Genomic DNA, 15,539 nt, shown 5'->3' with positions numbered 1-15,539 from the left:
TTTCCAGTTATACATGCACCCATTATTTAAAGACTAAGTCTTTCCGTTCTAAAAACTTTCCTTGAATTTCTTTTGTACTTTCTCTTTTCCAGTCCTTTCTTCTCTTTCAGGTACTTCTATTATTCAGTTACTGGACCCTGGTGATCAGTTCTCACATTATATCATCTCTCTCCTGTTTCCTAATTTCTTTGTCCTGTTGCTGTAAAATCTAGATTTCCTCAACTTATTTTTACTACATTTCTACTTTTTCATTTTTGCTGTCACATTATTAATTTATAAAAGGTATTTGTTTCCCCACTGAATATTTTTTTCTTTTTTGAGGCAGGGTCTTGCCCTGCTCTGTCACCCAGGCTGGAGTGCAGTGGTGTGATTATATGATTATAGTTCACTGTAACCTCAAACTCCTGGGTTCAAACCATCCTTCTGCCAAGCCTCTCAAGTAGCTGGGACTACTATACTCAGCTATTTAGGGTGTTTTTTTTGGAGAGACAGAGTCTCATGATGTTGCCCAGGCTGGTCTTAAACTCCTGGGCTCAAGTGATTCTCTTGCCTTGGCCTCCCAAAGTACTGGAATTACAGGTGTAAGCTGCCATGCCCAGCCCCTCACTGAATATTTTTTATGTAGTATCCTTTATAATTTCTTTGAGGGTATTGATAAGTTAACTTCCTCTTTGTTTAATCTGTTTCGTGTTTGTTTTGATCTCTGCCTTTTGGGTTAGAGGCTTTCCCCTAATTCCTGATGATCCTTGGCTGTTCACTCACATTATATGTAAGAGTGAGCCACTAAATGCCAATTAGCTCTATGTACATGGTGATATTTGCCACTGTGGGCTTCATAGTAGGATGATTTGGCTGGGTAATTTATTTGGGGAACCCCAATATCAGTGTCTTTAGATCTTTTTTCTTGGGTTTGTTAAATTCCCCAGAAAAGTCTCTTTTAGCCTCCTAGTTAGAGTTAGAAGTGTTCTGGCAGTAGAGTTGGGGAGAAGGCCGGGGAGGATGGTGGTTATATTTAGTATGTAAATATTTAATTAATCCTGTTTTCAGTATGTTATTCCTATCTCCAGCTGTGTCTGGTGTTCCCCAGTCCAAAGACCTGTTGTTTCACACTCTCCGGGAATAGACCTCTAATCTGCTAGGTGGTGGGGAGAGCAATGGCTGACTACATGGAGTGGGGTAGAGGGTCTAGAAGTCATTGTTTCCTGAACTGCTTTTCCACCCAGCACCCTATGGTATAGCATGGTGCTCAGCACCACAGGCACCTGACCCTTCAGAGGAATCCAGCTCATACGTCAGATTTTTCAGTTTTCCCCATTCCAGACAGGAATGTAATGTTCCTGGGTTGACTAGGTTAGTTTGAACCCACCACTGCAAAATTGTAACTGAGACAGTGAAAGAGATCCGACCTAACCAACTCCATCTTGCTTCTAACCTCCAAGCTGTCCTCGTTCATCCCTGGGCATAGGCTGCACTAATTTTGGGAGGAATTTAGTTTATAGTTTAAAACAAAGATAAGAGGCAAATCCCCTTTTTGCCCGGGAACTAGACTGCCTTTGTAGGATTAACAAATTAGTCACAAGATTAGAAATTATGGTTCAGGAGTCATGCAGCTGGAGGCTGCAAGATTCTGACCCTCCCTAAACTGCTCCTAAGTCAGTAACTATTTTGCAGACCCTGCACTTGATGGATCAGCTGGCACCACCCAGATCGATAAACTGGCTCATCTGATCTTGGCTCTTGTGGCCCCCACCCAGGAACTGACTCAGCACAAGAAGACAGCTTTAATTCCCTGATCTCTTCTCTTACCCAACCAATCAGCACTCTTGACTCACATCCCCTACCCACCAAATTATCCTTAAAAACTCTGATCCCTGAATGCTCGGAAAGACCGATTTGAGTTATAATAAAACTCCAGTCTCCCCCACAGCCAGCTCTGCGTGAATTACTCTTTCTTTATTGAGATTCCTGTCTTGATAAATCGGCTCTGTTTAGGGAGCGGGTAAGATGAACCCACTGGGTGGTTACGAGTTTTCAATCTACCTACCTTTGAGCTTCCGAAATCGTTTTCTCCTTTTCCATTTTCTCCTCATGTGTCTTGTTGCTTGTGATTTGGCCTCTTCATTGTTATCAGTGGGTGTCTGAAGGCAGAGAAGCTGATGTGAGCATTCAGCCAGGCCTGGATCCCATTCCCATTGCCCTTGCCTTCAGTGGGATTTTTGCAATAAACTCTTCCCAATCTTTGCGCTTGTCAATCTAGCCACTATATTGCCACTAAAGTCACTTTCTTCAATTACAAAACCAGTCATTTACTAAAAAACCTCATCAGCTGTCCACCGTGTATAGAAAAGTCAATACTCCTTAGCACATTACTCAAGGTCTTGGATGACCTGACTCCAATGTAAGTTCATTGTGTGACTTACACCACCTACCACACATATCCAAAGCTGCAACAATTTTAGTTTTAATGGTGTACATCCCTCATCTTCTGTCTTGAAAGCAGGGAATTATGTAGGGAGTCTGAGAAGAGGTTGGAACCCAACTACCTGAATCCATTACTTCAGCTCTGCCACTTTACTGGCTGGGTGATCTTGGACAAGCTACTTAATCTCCATGTCTGCAAAACAATAATAATAATAATAATAATAATGATAATAGGACCTACTTTCTAACACTGTTACAAGGATTAGTAGAGCACTTAAAACAGTGGCTAGCAAGTAGGAAGTGCAAGGTAAGGATAATGATTATAATTCTCTGCACATCTGTCTCCTCCAGTAGATTATCAAGTCCCTGGAGAAGGATCACTTCTCATTTATTCAACATTTGTGCTGTGCCTATGATGTAACAATGTAAAAAGAGCTTAGCAAATGGAAAGACTGTTGACTTATGGTTCAAATATAATGTGACAAATGATACAACAGGAAAGAGCAAAGTGCAGAGAATAGAGCATGCAAAATTGAATGGTGAAGAACAGATGGGGGAACGCTTCACAATCTAACACTGAAGACAGGGCTTGATGAATGAATATGTAAGAGGCAAGAGTTGTGCTAGGAACAGTGGATGGGGAGAAAACCACAGACAGGCTGGAGAAGCAGGTTGGGGCCAATTGCACAAGGCCCTGTATAACCTGTTTACACTTTATTGTTTGACCAGTTAATCTCACTGTTCTAGCATCTCGGGCGTGTCAGAGAATTATGAGGAGTCAAAGTATTTTCTTATTAATAATAGCTGAAATGTGGGTAGTTAACTTTTTTTTTTGAGACGGAGTTTTGCTCTTGTTGCCCAAGCTGGAGTGCAATGGAGCGATCTCGGCTCACTGCAGCCTCTGCCTCTGGGGTTCAAGCGATTCTCGTGCCTCAGCCTCCCGTGTAGCTGGGATTACGGGTGTGTGCCACCACACCTGGCTTTTTTTTTTTGTATTTTTAGTAGAGATGGGGTTTCACCATGTTGGCCATGCTGGTCTCGGACTCCTGACCTCAGGTGATCCACCCGCCTCGGCCTCCCAAAGTGCTGGGATTACAGGCGTGAGCCACCACGCCTGGCTAGGTACTTGACATTTTAAAAATAAATCAGGACACACTCCCAAATGATGCTGAACAAAAGAATACATTATCTATGACTCCATTTATAAAAGAAAGAGAAAACCAGGCAAAGACTGTCTCTGTTCTCTCAGTTCACGACACAGTAACCTTCAGGGGTGGACAGTGACAGGGAGAGGATTCAAGAGGGACTTCTGGGTGCCTCATGCTATTTCTTGATCTGGGAACTGGCTCCACCGGTGTGCAGTTTCTGAATTCAAAAAGCTATATACTTACAGTGCACTTTTCTGTATCTTTTCTGCTTTAAAATAAGCAAGCTGGGTGCACGGCACCGTGTGCTCACTTGTATTTCCATATGCTTTTACTGGAAGGGGTGAGGTTACAGACTGCTCTTGTGTTGTACTCTGGGAATTCACTGTGCAGACATATATCAATAGTTTTGTGTTCCTTTAAGACATAACCCTGGGAATAGCACTTAGATGCTCAGAAAAGCCAAGGATAGTGATCACACCAGCCAAGGGTCACCTTTAGCAAGACCAGGGCTTAGTGAGTGTGTGATGAATTGACTTACATTTGAGTTAGTTACAAATGTAGAGATTCTGAAACACCAACTTTGCATACCTGTAAGATTGCTTTTCCCTCATTTTACATGTAATGAGGGGCTGACAGTTCCTTGCTAACCTTATAGAGAAACACAAGTCAAAACCACTTCTGCATAAGCATGAGTTATAATGCATTCAATATTTATGTACCCTTAGGAACAAGAGTCGATTTTTTTTTATTTTCCCAGTTATTTCCATTAAAAAACAGCCATGTGTCACTTGACAGGGACATGTTCTGAGAAGTGAGTTGCAAGGCAATTTTGTTGTCATGTCATGTATGTCACAGAGTATACTCAACAATCCTAGATAGCATAGCCTACTACACACCTGGGCTGTATGGTATAGCCCATTGTTCCTAGGCTCCAAACCTGTACACAGCATGTTACTGTACTGAATACTGTAGGCAACTGTAACACAGTAGTAAGTATGTGTGTATCTAAACATGCCTAAACATAGGACAGTTACAGTAAAAATAATGGCTTGATAGTCTTATGGGACCACTGTACTATGTGGTCTGTTATTGAAATATCCTAATGCAGTGCTGCATGTATCCAGCTAAAAATAGTACAAAAAGATAAGAATTTGTCTTCCACATCAGACCTGTCTCCCAAGGCAACCACTATTATGACTTTCTTATATAGTCTTACATACATATTTTATACATGCACAAAAGCATATCTATGAATGTGTATTACTCCTGCCCTGCTTCTTGCCCTAAATAATTACAAGCCCCATATATTTACTTGTTTTTTTACTGGAGATGTTTCACATCCACAAACATGCATAAAATGCATATAGTATTCCACTGACTATACAAAGTCTGACTTACTTTACCAGGTATTTCTAGTAAAACTCTAAAACCTTAATTTTTTTACAAATAATGTGGCATCCTTGAATACACATTATTTGACGTGCTTTTTCAATTATGGTAGAAACTGCCTCAATGCATAGCCACACCAACAGCATGTTAAACGCAAACCTTTTGACCTTTGCATTGCTATTTGGCTAACACTGGTCCTTCACTGTTATTTTAATCAGCAACCTTCTATTTAGCTCCACTGACTTTTCCATTTCTACCTGAATTAAGTACTAAACTGTTGCAAATACCATAGCCTTAATATATATTTTAATGTCTCGTAGGTTTAGTCTTTGTTCTGTTTCTCTGCAAAGAGATCATTAAAAAAAAATTTACAGGCAATATTTTAGACTGCCTTAATGCCAGACTTAGCAGCACAATATAGCTATTGCTCCTATTACACAAACATATTAAAATTGAATTTACTGCTACCCCTCAAGACTATGGAACATAATTATTCATGTCACAATTTTAAATAGGAAAATTATGTAGTGATTAAATTTTTTTTTAGAAAGAATCATGTTCATACAGTAGGCCAGATATAATCACTTCTCAAAGAAACAGCTAAGATTTTACATTTTTAATATATCGCTTTCTGTGTAAATCTCCCAGAAGGAAATAGTAACGGTATTTGGTTAGTGACCCTCCTGGATTCAAGCCCATCAAGAACACGTGAAAGTGGCCTTATCTGGGATTAGGGTCTTTGCAGCTGTCATCAAGTTGACATCATAATGGGTGAGGGTGGGTCCTAATCCAATGACCGATGTCCTTGTAGGAGGGAAACTGGACACAGACACAGGAAAATGCTACGTGAGGCAGGAACTGGAGTGATGCCACTACAAGACAAGGAACACCATGGCTGGCTGGCTGCCACCAGAAGCCAGAAACGGGCAGGATGGGATTCTTCTCCAGACCCTGAGGGCATTGCCCTGCTGAACCTTGAGTTTGGATTCTGGCCTCCAAAACTATGAGAATAATTTCAGGTGTCTGAAGCTGCAGCACATGTGGCAAGTTGCTACGGCAGCCCTAGTTAGGGAACACAATCATCACCCCCGATTTTGTGTCAGTTAGAACTGCCACAAATCTCCAGTGGTATATAGCTATATTGAGTGACTTGTCATTTGATGTCTCTTTTTCAGTCACTAGGTTGCTTCCAATAGGCAAAAAGTAAGAACTTGTTTAGAAAACCCAGCTGGGCACAGTGGCTCATGCCTGTTAATCCCAGCACTTTGGGAGGCCAGGCAGGTGGATCACTTGAGGTCAGGAGTTCAAGACCAGCCTGGCAACATGGTGAAACCCCCGTCTCTACTAAAAATACAAAAATTAGCTGGGCGTGGTGGCGGGCACCTGTAATTCCAGCTACTCGGGAGACTGAGGCAGGAGAATTGCTTGAACCCAGGAGGTGGAGGATGCAGTGACTTGAGTCATGCCACTGCACTCCAGCCTAGGTGACAGAATGAGACTCTGTCTCAAATAAATATAAAACCCTTTTGTGGTGATTATTTTATACTATTACCTCATTGAGACATAATTTATATTAAGGAAAAAGCATACCTGGAAAATAAAATGCCAATGTTTTACAAAGTGTTCATAGTTTTATTACTTATCACCTCTATGTATTTTAACAACTTCAAAAGTGCAGTTGGATTATATGGGAAAAGATTTTTCTTTTGCAAACGGCAGATGGCATCCTGTAGCTCCCGGAAGCATTCTACTATTCTGTAAAATATTCCCACTTCAGAGATGACATCATTTGGGGCTACTTCACAATCAAAGGAGAAGGCAGTATCAAATTCTTTCGGAACCAGAGGCCTTGATGGAGGCTCAAGGCTAAATTCTTTTTTATCCCTGCTTGTCCCAGCTGCATCCTGAATCTCCTTAGTTGCTTGCTGGTGTGAAGATGTCTGTTCACTGTTAGCTAAACACTGGTCTGTGGATTCCACTTCAGAATCATCAGAGCTGTCATAATCTACCAGACTTTGAGAGGCCCGGGGGGAAGACAGACTAGAAGCACACATGGTGTGAGTCCCCTTGGACATCACAGCTTTCAGTGGTTCAGACGGAGCGTCGGAAGCCCAGGAGTGCCGAGCACACACATCTCTGTGACTACGAGGAGCAGTCAAATGATAGGGTATTGTTCGGTTGGTGCTTTGGTCTTGGACAAGTGAGGGGACACAGCCACAAATACTTATGTCATATTTAGATTCAGTTGCATCAAAGTTATTGCAAATGGTGAAAAAATCATCCCAGTCCTTTTGCAGTAATTTTAAATATCTCACAAAATATTCAAGAAAACAGGTTTCTGATGAAATCAAAAAGTCAAGAAGAACTGTAGAATCAAATCCTATATTTTTTAAGAAGAACAAGAAAATACAGTGAGGATTATAGCCATTTTCATGTGTGTGATGGTCCCATATTTCTTTTCCCTGAGTCAAGCTTTCAGTGGCTTCACATCCTCTGAAAATGAAGATAATGGAGAATGCAGATTAACGACCTTACAAAAATAAACAGTTTTAACAGATATAATTCACATACCATAAATTAACCTATTAGATTAGTTTCAAATCTATGCATCACTTCTTAAAAGAAAAAATTTCAAAACCCATTCCTTTCCCTGTAAGCTCTAAATAAATCTGACTCAGTAAAGCAAAATCCACTGACTTCAGCAGTTCTAGTTTTTGTCTGCCCAATAAAAGTTCTCTGTCGTTCTTTCTCTTGACATCAGAATTCCTCATTCTTATAGGTAACCAATTCCATGTGGTAAGATAATTCCTAAACCTCCTTCCTTACCCTCCTCAACAAGGGTGGGCACGTGACCCAGACTGACCAATCAGAGCACTCCATGCTCCTGGCCACAGTGACTGGTTCTGACGAGGCTCTGTGACCCAAGTGGGTTATCAGATCTCCCCTGGGACTTTTGCTGGCGCTACGGAAGATTATAACTGTAAGGCTGAGGTAAGCCTTGGACTGCTGGTGGCCATGCCTTGAGAATGAATTCAAAACTGTGAGACAGAGAAAAATTGAGAAGTGACTGATGACACGATTATGGTCCCTATACATATACCTGACTCCAACTTGACCCTTTAGAATTCCCAGTTATGAGCCAATAAATGCTGGTTTTTGCTCAAATTAGAGTTGGTTTCTATCATTTACAACCAAAAAAATCTTAACAAATACAACTACATCTGAAAAAAACTGGCTATGTTGTAAGCACATGCCTCTCTGGACACACTGAACTGGAATTAAGAAAGCGAGAAATTCACACACAAATTGAGTTTCAATCAGGGATTTCTACTTCCTGAGGAGTAAGGAGCTAACTTTGAGTACAATTAAGATACACTCTTACAGGCGTGTGCATTTTCAGACTGAATTTGTATTTGACCATTTTGAACCTAATTCAAATCACATGCAGGAATTTTGTGTTCTTGATTAGAACCTTTTGAAAATTGGCCCCAAACACTTAAGAGTCTAAGAGCAGCCATTGCCAGCAGTGTCATAATACAAGTAAGTACTGGCAGCACAACGCTGCACCACAGATGACTAGCAAGAAATCCCTTTCTCCCAGGCCAAGAAAGAAATGGAAATAAAGCAAATATGTGAGGGTTTTAATAAAGCAGAAGCAGAAACAGTGGAAAAGGTCATTGGTTATTAGCTTCGTAACCAATTATAGATATTTGCCACAAGAAGATATTACCCCAAGTACAGCTATTTTAATAAAGCAGAGACAATCAGTATAAATCATCAGTAACATAACTTAACCAATTTCAGACATTTGCCTCAAGAAGGTATCAGCCCAAACTCGACTGAATATTGAAACGAAAATTCAGAACAGCTCCCTTTGATTATTTCTAAGTTTGTATTCACCTTTACAAAGGCAAAGATCATCTTACTGAAGCTTAATACAAAAAAGTAAGTCTTAGGGGTGAAAAGAGGTCTTAAATGAACAACAATTAAGATTCAGAGAAGTGTACTTACTGGAGACTAAATCAGAAGCCATGTTTTCAGATGCCAATCTAGTCATACTACCTGAGATCTGCCCAGCCGGCCAAGTTTTCATAGTGATGCAAATGCAATCTCCTTTTCATGTAAGTCAGGGTTAAAGAAAGGAACTGCAACTTATGAGGAAACCACAGGATGTTTTCCCCCAAATGATGCAAAATAAGCAACATGCCCAGCACATTCTCAGAAATGTTTTCTGCTTTCCTGACTTGTAGGCCGTTCAATAATTACTTTAAAATACACTAACCTGGTCAGTGTTAAGTAGATGCCCAGTGATGCCTTGGCAGCCTCCAGCATGTCATCGTCTTGTTCTATGAAAACCCTAGACAGCCATTTGCACGGATTGTGTAATTGCAGAGAGGGCTGAAGGTGAGGCTTTAAGAAGGTCAGTAACTCAGACATGAACCTCTGTAAGTCAACTTCAAAAAATGCAAATTTCAAAGTGTAGGCAATAGTTTATGAATGAATTAATATCTTGCCTGTATATAAACTCATAGTGTCTAAAGTACCTTAAGATGCAATTATCCTAATTCACTTTCAAAAAGTCATCAGGAATCAGTTAGGAATCATCTTTATTTGGCAAATGAGGACACTGAGGCTCAGGGAAAAAAAAGTGACTCATTCCAGAGCATACATTTAAAATGTATAGCTAGATCATCCATTTGCAACAACTGCCAAATAACTGTCTCTTAGAAATAAAAGTTATGTGATTTCTTGCTAAAAGCAGATAAATAAATGAGCAGACAACAAAGATCACTTCATTGGATGCCAGAGCTGTCTGTTACTAGAGGCAAGAATGCAACCAAGCAAAAATAATTTTGTCTTCAAAATAACAGAAAAACATATTTTTTGTTTGTTTAAAGCATAGAAATACTACTAATAAGCACAAAAATAAAAACGTTTTAGGTAGCTTTAACTACAATTTAAAACTGAATTATGTAACAGGTGCCATCTAGTGTTATAAATTAAAACTGCACAGAATTATAACTAATGCGTAGTTATTAAAAGCTAAATTATATCCAAAGCAATTCAGTGATGTCATTGCTCACAATTCAAACTTTTCACTGAATCTGTATGCAGCCTGTTTAGAGACATTTACTATTCATTTTTCTCAAATAAAATGGAAGACTTTGAACTCCTGAGTTACTATTCTAGAAATTATATATGTAACAATTTCTTTGTCAATATAACTTCTCACATATTAGCTTTAACTCAATATCTAATTTTCAATAATTTACATTAGTAGAAATACTAATTGTACGAAGGATTAATATAAGCGGGGTGGGGAAACAGAGGAGAGAGGATCACTTGAGCTCAAAAGGTTGAGGCTGCAGTGAGCCTGGGCAACAGAGCAAGACCCTGCCTCAAAATAAACAGTGAACTTAACAATAACAAAGAAATAATAACAAACAATAATAACAATAAACACATAAGTGGGAGTGAACATATTTTTCTTTAATCTGTCTTCTCCTCTCTCTCTCTCTCTCCCTGAAAGGATCTCCATCTGTTGCACCGGGACTGCAGCGCAGGTGTGAGATGGATCGCGGCTCACTGTAGCCTTGACCTCCCGGGCTGGGACCTCCCAGGTTGGGACAGGAGGAGTAGCATGGGCCAAAGGGGGGTCAGGGCTGCAGTGGGCCATGGTCACGCACCTGCAGTTTAGATTTAAAAAAAAAAAAGGATTAATATAAATAAAATGCTATAAATACTTGAATATGAATTGATTTCCATCACTTACTTTGACATGACTCAACGGCAACTTTTTTAAACTTCAATCATTCCTTATGCTTTACAAATTCATTGTAGCCATAAAAAGCTGACATGTTTCTTAAAGGTAAATCCAGTTCTCTTTTTTTTTTTTGGAAAATGTAGTAAGTTATCAATAGGATAACACACAGCTTAAATTACTGGAAATTATACTAGTCCTGAGATTTGATAATTATGAATTACTGTACTTAAGTAAATAATTACACACTGCATACAAAAGGAGTTCGGAGAATTACCTTTCATTTCACTTGCTGAAGAACAATTTTGAAACTTGATTTCTAAGGATTTCATTATAACTAAGCTTGCTGCTCTAAGGATCACATGATCTGGACTAGCGATATGTTCACATCCAGGTTGAACTTCATCACCTCCAAAAAAGGAATGTTTTTCATAAACAGACAGTGTCTTCAACAACCCTGAATCCACAGCCTGCAAAACAGCATTAGCTAAAGCCAGCATGTCCACCGCTACATGATGGTCTGGCGGCATTAAGGCAGGCACAGATCCACGACAGAGGTCTTCACCCACTTTACAGAGAAGGCACCTTTTGAGGAATATGATGACCTTCCTTTTGACAAAAGCCTGAATAGGCCAGGTAATAACTTCCAGCATGTAAGATGGTTTCAAAAATAAAATCCTCTGGCAAGTGAAATGTAACTTCAGGTAGACTCTGGAGGCTATGAGAAGCTCAAGCAACTCGAGGAAACACATCAGGATGTTTACTATTTTAGAAGTATCCAGGCAGTTTTCAAAATGCTGAGAGAATAAGGAATTGTAAAGCACTTCAAAAATAGTGTCGAAATGAGTCAGGAACTGCTTTAGAATTTCTGCAATTATAAAAATAGGAATTATAAACAGGAAAAACACAGTCTTCTTCAAACAATTTTGCAATTCAGTTTTTATAAATATAATTTTATAAGATGAAAAAACAGATTTGGAATGTTTACCTCTAACATTCTAACAGGTTACACAGATTAATGGGTAAGAACCACAGTTAAAATCCATTTTATGGCCGGGCGTGGTGGCTCACAACTGTAATCCCAGCACTTCGGGAGGCCGATGCGGGTGGGTCACTTGAGGTCAGGAGTTTGAGACCAGCCTGGCCAACATGGTAAAACCCTGTGTCTACTAAAAATATAGAAATCAGCTGGGTGTGGTGGTGAGTGCCTGTAATCCCAGCTACTCGGGAGGCTGAGGCAGAAGAATCACTTGAACTCGCAAGACGGGTTGCAGTGAGCCAAGATCATGCCATTGCACTCCAGCCTGGGCAACAAAGCAAGACTTGTCTCAAAAAACAAAACAAAACAAAAAACAAAAAAAATTCATTTTACAAATATCAGTAACATCAAACAATGCAAAGGATTTATGATCATGAAAAGCTTTACTTTTTGCCTTATACTTTTTTTCCTATTAAAACAGGTTATCCTCAATCAAAATATATTGGAAGAGACTGAGTTTTTCATTACTTTAAGACAGATCAGATGTTCCAAAGTAAGTTTTGTTTCTCATTATAAATACAATGCTCCCAGGAGCAAGATGACGATTGTTCATAGGGCCATGTAATCCATACCTGTTTTTTGTGAACATGAATCTTTAAAGATTTCTTTTATTATTGCTGTAAGAGTCCAGAGGCAGTATATTGCTTTATTACTCTCAGAGTATTCAGAAAGATTTTTCTGGCAAAAAGCAATCCAGGAATTACTTAAGGTTATCTACAAGTGAGAAAATAAAGAAAGTAGTCAAAATACAATATTTTCTTTACACAACACAACTGTATACCACATTGTTTACATATTTGGCCAAAAGAAAGAAGTATGATAATATGTGGTAAACCGAGAAGGAACAGAAATATCCTAATATTATGTAAGTAAAAAAATCAAATATGCCATAGAAATAAAATAAAAATTATTAAATGTAAATGGGCTAAATGCTCCAATTAAAAGACACAGACTGGCAAATTGGATAAAGAGTCAAGTCCCATCAGTGTGCTGTATTCAGGAAACCCATCTCATGTGCAGAGACACACATAGGCTCAAAATAAAGGGATGGAGGAAGATCTACCAAGCAAATGGAAAACTAAAAAAGGCAGGGGTTGCAATCCTAGTCTCTGATAAAATAGACTTTAAACCAACAGAGATCAAAAGAGACAAAGAAGGCCATTACCTAATGGTAAAGGGATCAATTCAACAAGAAGAGCTAACTATCCTAAATATATATGCACCCAATACAGGAGCACCCAGATTCATAAAGCAAGTCCTTAGAGACCTACAAAGTAACAGACTCCCACACAATAATAATGGGAGACTTTAACACCCCACTGTCAACATTAGACAGATCAACGAGACAGAAAGTTAACAAGGATGTCCAGGAATTGAATTCAGCTCTGCACCAGGCAGACCTAATAGACATCTACAGAACTCTCCACCCCAAATCAACAGAATATACATTCTTCTCAGCACCACACCATACCTATTCCAAAATTGACCACACAGTTGGAAGTAAAGCACTCCTCAGCAAATGTAAAAGAACAGAAATCATAATAAACTGTCTCTCAGACCACAGTGCAATCAAACTAGAACTCAGGATTAAGAAACTCACTCAAAACCGCTTAACTACATGGAAACTGAACAACCTACTCCTGAGTGACTACTGGGTACATAATGAAATGAAGGCAGAAATAAAGATGTTCTTTGAAACCAACGGGAACAAAGATACAACATACCAGAATCTCTAGGACACATTTAAAGCAGTGTGTAGAGGGAAATTTATAGCACTAAATGCCCACAAGAGAAAGCAGGAAAGACCTAAAATTGACACCCTAACATCACAATTAAAAGAACTAGAGAAGCAAGAGCAAACACATTCAAAAGCTAGCAGAAGGCAAGAAATAACTAAGATCAGAGCAGAACTGAAGGAGATAGAGACACAAAAAACCCTTCAAAAAAATCAATGAATCCAGGAGCTGGTTTTTTGAAAACACCAACAAAATTGATAGACCACTAGCAAGACTAATAAAGAAGAAAAGAGAGAAGAATCAAATACATGCAATACAAAATGATAAAGGGGATATCACCACCGATCCCACAGAAATACAAACTACCATCAGAGAATACTATAAACACCTCTACACAAATAAACTAGAAAATCTAGAAGAAATGGATAAATTCCTGGACACATACACCCTCCCAAGACTAAACCAGGAAGAAGTTGAATCTCTGAATAGACCAATAACAGGCTCTGAAATTGAGGCAATAATTAATAGCCTACCACCCAAAAAAAGTCCAGGACCAGATGGATTCACAGCCGAATTCTACCAGAGGTACAAGGAGGAGCTGGTACCATTCCTTCTGAAACTATTCCAATCAATAGAAAAAGAGGAAATCCTCCCTAACTCATTTTATGAGGCCATCATCATCCTGATACCAAAGCCTGGCAGAGACACAACAAAAAAAGAGAATTTTAGACCAATATCCCTGATGAACATCGATGCGAAAATCTGCAATAAAATACTGGCAAACCGAATCCAGCAGCACATCAAAAAGCTTATCCACCATGATCAAGTGGGCTTCATCCCTGGGATGCAAGGCTGGTTCAACATACGCACATCAATAAATGTAATCCAGTATATAAACAGAACAAAAGACAACAACCATATGATTATCTCAATAGATGCAGAAAACGCCTTTGACAAAATTCAACAACCCTTCATGCTAAAAAACTCTCAATAAATTAGGTACTGATGGGACATATCTAAAAATAATAAGAGCTATTTATGACAAACCCACTACCAATATCATACTGAATGGGCAAAACTGGAAGCATTCCCTTTGAAAACTGGCACAAGACAGGGATGCCCTCTCTCATCACTCCTATTCAACATAGTGTTGGAAGTTCTGGCCAGGGCAATCAGGCAGGAGAAAGAAACAAAGGGTATTCAGTTAGGAAAAGAGGAAGTCAAATTGTCCCTGTTTGCAGATGACATGATTGTATATCTAGAAAACCCCATTGTCTCAGCCCAAAATCTCCTCAAGCTGGTAAGCAACTTCGGCAAAATCTCAGGATACAAAATCAATGTGCAAAAATCACAAGCATTCTTATACACCAATAACAGACAAACAGACAGCCAAATCATGAGTGAACTCCCATTCACAATTGCTGCAAAGAGAATAAAATACCTAGGAACTGAACTTACAAGGGATGTGAAGGACCTCTTCAAGGACAACTACAAACCACTGCTCAATGAAATAAAAGAGGACACAAACAAATGGAAGAACATTCCATGCTCATGGATAGGAAGAATCAATATTGTGAAAATGGCCATACTGCCCAAGGTAATTTATAGATTCAATGCCATCCCCATCAAGCTACCAATGACTTTCTTCACAGAATTGGAAAAAACTAAAGTTCATATGGAACCAAAAAAGAGCCCGCATTGCCAAGTCAATCCTAAGCCAAAAGAACAAAGCTGGAGGCATCAGGCTACCTGACTTCAAACTATACGACAAGGCTACAGTAACCAAAACAGCATGGTACTGGTACCAAAACAGATATAGACCAATGGAACTCAACAGAGCCCTCAGAAATAATGCCACACATCTACAACCATCTGATCTTTGACAAATCTGACAAAAACAAGAAATGGGGAAAGGATTCCCTATTTGACAAATGGTGCTGGGAAAACTGGCTAGCCATATGTAGAAAGCTGAAACTGGATCCCTTCCTTACACCTTATAAAAAAATTAATTCAAGATGGATTAAAGACTTACATGTTAGACCTAA

At 39.3% G+C, this 15,539-nt stretch overlaps 1 protein-coding gene across 17 annotated transcripts in view; it reads right to left on the bottom strand.

The window, feature by feature from the left end:
* Positions 1–6,569: 6,569 nt before the first annotated feature.
* Positions 6,570–15,539, bottom strand: part of LINS1 (lines homolog 1) — a 33,668-nt gene continuing 24,698 nt past the window's right edge. For 15 of the 17 annotated variants that reach the window (XM_063640046.1, XM_063640047.1, XM_063640052.1 and 12 more), the window contains 4 exons: positions 12,331–12,472; positions 10,997–11,587; positions 9,241–9,412; positions 6,570–7,451 (listed from right to left, as the gene is read on the bottom strand). In XM_063640046.1, coding sequence (XP_063496116.1) covers positions 6,572–7,451; positions 9,241–9,412; positions 10,997–11,587; positions 12,331–12,472 — 1,785 coding nt within the window. In that variant the 3' untranslated portion in view covers positions 6,570–6,571. Of the gene's footprint in view, positions 7,452–9,240; positions 9,413–10,996; positions 11,588–12,330; positions 12,473–15,539 lie in introns of those variants that run through there. The other 2 variants (XM_063640058.1, XM_063640057.1) reach the window with 2 other exon arrangements.

This window comes from Symphalangus syndactylus, chromosome 5, assembly GCF_028878055.3.
Source record: "Symphalangus syndactylus isolate Jambi chromosome 5, NHGRI_mSymSyn1-v2.1_pri, whole genome shotgun sequence".
Lineage (NCBI taxonomy): Eukaryota > Metazoa > Chordata > Mammalia > Primates > Hylobatidae > Symphalangus > Symphalangus syndactylus.
The sequence above is the reverse complement of the archived record's forward strand: the minus strand, read 5'-3'. Positions and strand labels throughout refer to the sequence as shown.